This window comes from Anopheles bellator, chromosome 2 (assembly GCF_943735745.2).
Source record: "Anopheles bellator chromosome 2, idAnoBellAS_SP24_06.2, whole genome shotgun sequence".
NCBI classification, from domain to species: domain Eukaryota; kingdom Metazoa; phylum Arthropoda; class Insecta; order Diptera; family Culicidae; genus Anopheles; species Anopheles bellator.
The window spans coordinates 72079858-72086826 of record NC_071286.1 but is presented as its reverse complement, the minus strand read 5'-3'; the positions used below and the strand labels follow the sequence as shown (position 1 = coordinate 72086826).

General features: G+C 52.4%; 2 protein-coding genes across 2 annotated transcripts in view; both read left to right on the top strand.

Moving 5' to 3' along the window:
- Positions 1 to 407, top strand: part of LOC131207986 (multidrug resistance-associated protein 1-like) — a 12640-nt gene extending 12233 nt beyond the window's left edge. The window contains exon 7 of the mRNA XM_058200625.1: positions 1 to 407. Within this exon, the coding sequence (XP_058056608.1) occupies positions 1 to 126 (126 nt within the window). The 3' untranslated portion in view covers positions 127 to 407.
- Positions 408 to 2046: 1639 nt separating this feature from the next.
- Positions 2047 to 6969, top strand: part of LOC131211710 (multidrug resistance-associated protein 1-like) — a 5320-nt gene continuing 397 nt past the window's right edge. Inside the window, exons 1-7 of the mRNA XM_058205292.1 lie at positions 2047 to 2382; positions 2461 to 3122; positions 3215 to 4711; positions 4779 to 4858; positions 4971 to 6333; positions 6392 to 6773; positions 6854 to 6921. Of these exons, the coding sequence (XP_058061275.1) occupies positions 2047 to 2382; positions 2461 to 3122; positions 3215 to 4711; positions 4779 to 4858; positions 4971 to 6333; positions 6392 to 6773; positions 6854 to 6921 (4388 nt within the window). The remainder of the gene's footprint in view (positions 2383 to 2460; positions 3123 to 3214; positions 4712 to 4778; positions 4859 to 4970; positions 6334 to 6391; positions 6774 to 6853; positions 6922 to 6969) is intronic.

Sequence of the window (6969 nt, the reverse complement as noted above, 5' to 3'; positions counted from 1 at the left end):
GACTCGGATCGTGTGCTGGTGCTCGACGCCGGTTTGGTGGCCGAGTGCGACACACCGCAGAGCCTGCTCGCCAACAGGGACTCCATTTTCTTCGGCATGGCCAAGAACGCCGGAATCGTGAGCTAGGCTGACGCACCGTATCGATACTTGGTGAATCTCGGAATCGATATCATGTACAATGATTGTTCGGGCAGCTTTCGATCGGTTTCGGTCACATGGGTCGCCACCTCCTAGCAGCACACCACGCCCCTCCCCCCCGTTTACCGTTACGTAGAGCCGGACTTTTCTTGTATCCTTGTCCGTTGTGGAATCAGACCGACACGGGTACTGCTTGCTTCGAATAGTGCGAGCAAAACGATGTTCCTAGTTGTAGCCTCCCTGCGAGGCATCTGCAGAGACACTCACCGTGTGTGAGCAAGAATATTTATTATAGCAAGAAAACAATTATGATATTGAATAAAAGCATACTTCAAATGTAGCCAATATTTGTGTTGTACAAACGCAGTGGCCCCCCCCAGTACGGCACGCGCGCGATAAGTTTTGGTTCATTCTGGTTCATCGCGATTCGAATACTGGTAATTTCTGAACTTCGATTCACCGTTCCTTATCTCGCGCCGCATCGGTCGCCCCGTTATCGTCCTGTTTATCTAATCTCCGCCGAGTGATTCATTTTATAAAGAACCGTCGCGTGTTATTATCAAGCAAGTTTATGAGTGCCCCCGAAGGCTCGGGTTATTCCTACCGATTTAATGCGACTCGACGAGCCCTGCGGTTGCCAATAAGGTTATTGAACGAACCGCCGCTACAGGTTCTCGCGGGCTTTTGCATAAACGCGCGGGGGGAATGATAAGGACCATCGGACGGCAGACGACACATTTCGTCAGGTGCCAAAAATTGGGCCGCCGTCGTGAGCTCCCTTCTTCCAACTCACGTATGCTGCTTATCGAGAGCTTTCGTATGTTGTTCGATTGTGTCGCTCTCTGCCTGTGGGATGTGTTCATTCGAACCGACAGATAATGGGTATACCGAAGTCATTATTCGTCACAAAAACCCGGAATTGCATCATCGATAGTCACATTTAAAATTAGGGCTTTCGTGTGGTGTTTGGACATTTTGTTTACTGAATGAACATGCTGGATGACGAAATAGAATACAAGTCGGTATCAGAATGCCTTAGCAAAGTGACTAACAAGAAATGTGGATGCGAAAGGGGTCCTTACAGTCCGGACATGCTTTGCACACGGAGGACAAGATCTTCTAACAGTGTCCCGTAAGTCAAGTCCGCAAGGCTTTCCCGTGAGCTACGTCACTTAGTCAGCGTTACTCGCGTAGCGACCCAACCGATTAATGCTTGACACATTCCTTGCATGCTTGCGAACTTAGCGGACGAGCCTCTCTCAGGGTGGATATGAGATAAGCGATCACCTGGTCTAGTTTCCCCAAGAAGATTCTGGCCGTGGGAGGGGTGTTAAAACTAATAGTAAACGAACGTTATCGGTGCCGGCTATCAGTGCGCAATCAGCACACCAGCAGCCACGATAACGGTCGGTTAAGTGGAATGTTTGCACTCTCGATTCGTCCGTCCATCCGTCGATTAGCTTAACGGCGGTCGAGAGCCCGAAAAATATCGGTAGGACACCCTGACGAGGCGATAGGCGAAGCTCTTTCGTCGTAGCGGAATGATTCCACTGTGCTCATCTCGCGAGTATCTTACAATGACACAGCATCAATCGCTTATCGGTTCGTCCGAACAGGGAAGTGGAGATGAAATATTGCAAGGCAATGCACTGTCCAATTCCCCAATCGAACACATTCATCGGTCCGCATGACGGCCTGAAACGGGTAACGTTGTAACGCTATCGAGGCACCAATTGTGTGCCCGCGTACTTATCCTGTATCGCACCAATAAAAAGGGTTGATAAGAGCCGTCCGATGGACGTATAAAACGCTATCAAGCACCGGGCGGACGTTTCCAGTCTCGCTGCGGCAGTGAACGTGATCGGCTTGCGTGCTGGAAGTTTTGCAAGTGTTTCGCACCGGTCCACCATGACCTTCGAGGAGTTTTGCGGCAGCCCGTTCTGGGACGACGAGTTCGTGTGGGACGAGATCAACCCCGATCTCACGTTCTGCTTCCAGCGGGTCATCCTGCAGTGGGCGCCCTGTTTGTTCCTGTTTGTCTTCTCGATATACGACATCTTCAAAATCACCAGCAGCCGCTACCGAGACATACCATGGAACTGGTACAACCTGTCGAAGATGCTCGTTATCTTCCTGCTGATGTGCATGTGTTGGATTGATCTCGGGATGGTCGTGACGTACAGGGAAGAGCAGGGCCTGTTCGATGTGCTGATCCTGACGGCCGTTTTCAATGCCCTAGCTTACGTGAGTGACGGAAGTGCGCCAGCCGGATTTTACCCTTTGGTTTGGTGATTAATGCTTTGTCTTCGCTATCCTTCGTAGATCGATCTGTTAGTGTTGCTGTTCTTTATGCGCAAGTACGGCGTTCGCACCTCGGGTACGATGTTCATCTTCTGGTTCCTGCGAATGTTCTTCGGCATTATTCAACTGCGCACGGAAGTGATGATTAATGACGAGCGACCGAACTCGATCGGGTCCGGCGATACGGTGGACTATTGGGAGTATCAGTACGTCAGCTACATCTTGCAGTACTCGCTCATCTGCCTGATGCTGCTGCTGGAGCTGTTCCCCGACCAGTCTCCGACCGTGAGCTTCTACCCGAAATCGAACAACCCGAGCCCGGAGCTGAAGTCCAGTTTCTTCGCCAAGCTACTGTTCCTTCACTTTGATTCGTTCGCGTGGCGCGGTTTCCGCAAACCACTGACCATGGAGGACATGTACGACATAAACCCGCAGGACACATCGCGGGAGCTGGTGCCACCGTTCGATAAGTACTGGAACATGAGCGTGATCAGTGGGAGAAAGCAACAGATTGCGGCCGACAAAAAGGCCGGAAAGCCCTTCGTCGATTACAAACCGCATTCGGCAACGAACGGTTCGTGCCTGTCGTCGATGGTCCGTGCGTACGGGGCACCGTTCTGGTTTGCGGGAATGATCCAACTGGCGATATCCGGGCTACAGTTTGCCTCGCCTTATCTCATGCAGTAGGTCGCTTCGCTTCGTCACACGATAGCGTGACGTCAATCTGAATTCAATAGGGTTTTTTTCTGATTGGGAATCTGTTTTCGGTCCACAGAGAAATGATGGCCGTTATTGCCCTGGATGGGCCGGTGTGGAAGGGTTTGCTGCTGATGTTTGCGCTGTTCGCGAGCTCCCTGCTGCTGGCCCTGATGAATGGACAGTACTTCTACAACACGTTCCTGACCGGATTTCGTATCCGTACCGGGTTGGTGAGTGCCATTTACCGTAAGGCGCTGAGAATCTCGAGCGCCGCCAAAAAGGACACGACCGTCGGCGAGATCGTCAATCTGATGGCCGTCGATGCGCAGCGGTTCTTCGAGCTGACCTCCTACCTGCACATTCTCTGGTCTGGACTGTTGATCATCGGGCTGTGCGTCTACTTGCTGTACGATATTCTCGGAGCAGCCGTTTTCGCTGGCTTAGGAGTGATGATACTGATCACTCCCGTTTCCGGAGTGATTGCGACCAAGATGCGCGACGCACAGGTGGCCCAGATGAAGATCAAGGATGATCGTGTGAAGAAGATGAACGAGATCCTCGGCGGAATTAAAGTGCTGAAGCTGTACGCCTGGGAGCCCAGCTTCCAGGATAACATCCTGACGGTGCGAAACGAGGAGATTGGAATCCTGAAGCGCATGGCCTACTATGGTGCGGGTATTTACTTTACCTTCACCATCGCCCCGTTTCTCGTCACGCTCGTGTCGTTTGCCGTGTACGTTTTGGTCGACGAAGAGAACATTCTGGATCCGCAGACAGCGTTCGTGTCGCTGGCACTGTTCAATATCCTCCGCTTCCCGCTCGGCATGCTGCCGATGATGGTGACGTTCTCCATGCAGGCCTGGGTGTCGGTGAAGCGTATCGACAAGTTTCTGAACAGCGCCGAACTGGATCCCAACAACGTGACGCATGCCAAAAGCGATGAAGCACTGACCATCAAAGATGGCACGTTCTCCTGGGGAGACGAAACTCCAACGTTGAAGAACATTAATCTGTCGCTGCGAAAGAGCCAACTATCGGCCATCGTCGGAACGGTGGGCACTGGCAAAAGCTCCCTCATCTCGGCCTTGTTGGGTGAAATGGAGAAAATGGGCGGAACCGTCAACACGGACGGTACGATTGCGTACGTACCTCAGCAGGCTTGGATCCAGAACGCCACTCTGAAAGATAACATTCTGTTCGGAAAGCCGTTCGATCAGAAGAAGTATGACAAGGTGATCGAAAGCTGTGCCCTGGTGCCGGATTTGGCCATGTTGCCCGGTGGAGATTCGACGGAGATTGGAGAGAAGGGAATCAATCTTTCCGGTGGTCAGAAGCAGCGGGTTGCGCTGGCCCGTGCTGTCTACGCTGATGCGGAGATCTACCTCTTTGACGATCCTCTTAGTGCCGTCGATGCCCACGTCGGAAAGCACATCTTCGAGCAGGTAATCGGTCCGACCGGGATGCTCGTCGGCCGGTCTCGCCTGTTGGTCACGCACGGAATATCGTATCTGCCGTTCGTGGAAAACATTTTCGTCATCAAAGACGGAGAAATCTCAGAAAGCGGATCATACCAGTAAGTTAGAAGACACCACCGTTGCGGGGATCGCACATCGATTAATGAGCAATGATCCAATCTTTAGGCAGCTGCTCGACCAGAAGGGCGCCTTCTCCGAGTTCCTTACCCAGCACATCCAGGAAATGGACGAAACCGATGATGAAGGTAGGTACGCGGCAGGGACTCAAAATTCATTCGTTAAGACATTTTTGGTTTGCTTTGAATCCACTCCCTACAGAACTTATTCAAACATTTAACCTCACTGTCTCGTCACCAGAAATCAAATTGATTCAAGAATCGATTAAGGACGAAGCCACACAGAAAATCGTCGAACGGACACTATCGGTACGGTCAAGCGGATCGAACGGAAGTCGAAAGAAGAAACGCATCAGTCGCCAGGAATCGAGAGCGAGTTCCAACAAGGAGGCGCCAATGATACAGAACCTGGACAAGGCGACACTGATCGAGAAGGAAGAATCGGCCACCGGTGCCGTTACGTGGCTCGTGTACAAAAAGTACATCTCCGCCATCGGCTTCCAGTTTGGGTTCTGGTCGGTCGTGTTTAGCATCATCAATCAGGGCAGCGGTATCTACTCCAGTATGTGGTTGACGGATTGGTCCGAGGACCCGGAAGCCATCACCGATACCTCCGTCCGGGACATGTACCTTGGCGTGTACGGGGCGCTGGGCGGTGTGCAGTCGATTGCCCTCTTCATAGGATCGGTGCTGCTGGCGTTGGGTTGCCTGAAGGCCGCCAAGGAGTCGCACGAAAAGTTGCTCGACAGTTCCATGCGCATGCCGATGTCGTTCTTCGACACAACCCCGCTTGGGCGCATCATCAATCGATTCTCGAAAGATGTGGACGTGGTGGACAACATTCTACCCGCCACCATCCGTGCCTGGTTGCTGATGTTGTTCAGTGTGATCGGTGTGTTTGTGGTGATTGGAATTTCCACACCAGTGTTCCTCGCGATCGTGCCTCCGCTGATGGTCATTTACTATTTCGTGCAACGCTTCTACATCGAAACGTCTCGCCAGCTGAAGCGACTGGAGTCCGTCACGCGCAGTCCAATCTATTCGCACTTTGGCGAAAGCATTGGCGGGCAATCGACCATCCGGGCTTACGGGCAGCAGGAACGCTTCACCCAGGAATCGGAACATCGGGTGGACTACAATCAGTTGGTGACTTATCCGACGATTCTCGCCAACCGATGGTTGGGAGTCCGGCTGGAGCTGATAGGCAGTTTGGTGATTCTTTTTGCGGCACTCTTTGCCATCCTTGCACGAGACTCGATCGGTCAAGCAACGGTTGGACTGTCGATCAGCTACGCGCTACAAATCTCGAACGTCCTAAGTTTCCTCGTCCGAATGACGGCGGAAGTGGAAACGAACATTGTGGCCATCGAGCGGCTGGAGGAATACACCGTGTTGCAGCGGGAGGCAGATTGGCAGAAGGGAACCGTGGACAAAGCGTGGCCAGCGGAAGGCAAAGTGGAATTCAAGGACTATCAGATCCGGTACCGTGATGGTCTCGATCTTGTCATTCGCGGTATTTCGCTTAATGTTACCGGCGGCGAGAAGATCGGTATCGTCGGCCGTACCGGAGCAGGAAAGTCCAGTCTCACACTTGGCCTCTTCAGGTTAGTAGCGCGGTATATCTTAACTCACTCAGTTCTAACTAGGACTTGCGTTCTCTAGAATCGTTGAAGCGGCCGGTGGACAAATCGTCATCGACGGGCTCGACATCTCCAGCATGGGACTCCATCAGCTGCGCAGTCGGTTGACCATCATCCCGCAGGATCCGGTTCTCTTTTCCGGCACCCTTCGGGCGAACGTTGATCCATTTAAATCGTACAGTGATGACCAAGTGTGGAAGGCGCTGGAGCTGTCTCATTTGAAAACCTTCGTGAAGGGACTTGCGGCCGGTTTGGATCACGAGATCGCGGAAAACGGAGAGAATCTGTCGGTCGGACAGCGACAACTGATCTGTCTTGCACGAGCCATTCTACGCAAAACCAAAGTGCTGATCTTGGATGAAGCGACGGCGGCGGTGGACTTGGAGACGGACGATTTGATTCAGGTAGGTTCAGGACACCCGCACGTCTGAAGAATTATCTTTGGACATTAAAAAAAAAAAACTCCCAATTCTCTTGTCCACAGAAAACAATCCGAACGGAGTTCGCCGACTGTACGATTCTCACCATCGCCCATCGATTGAACACGATCCTGGACTCGGATCGTGTGCTGGTGCTCGACGCCGGTTTGGTGGCCGAGTG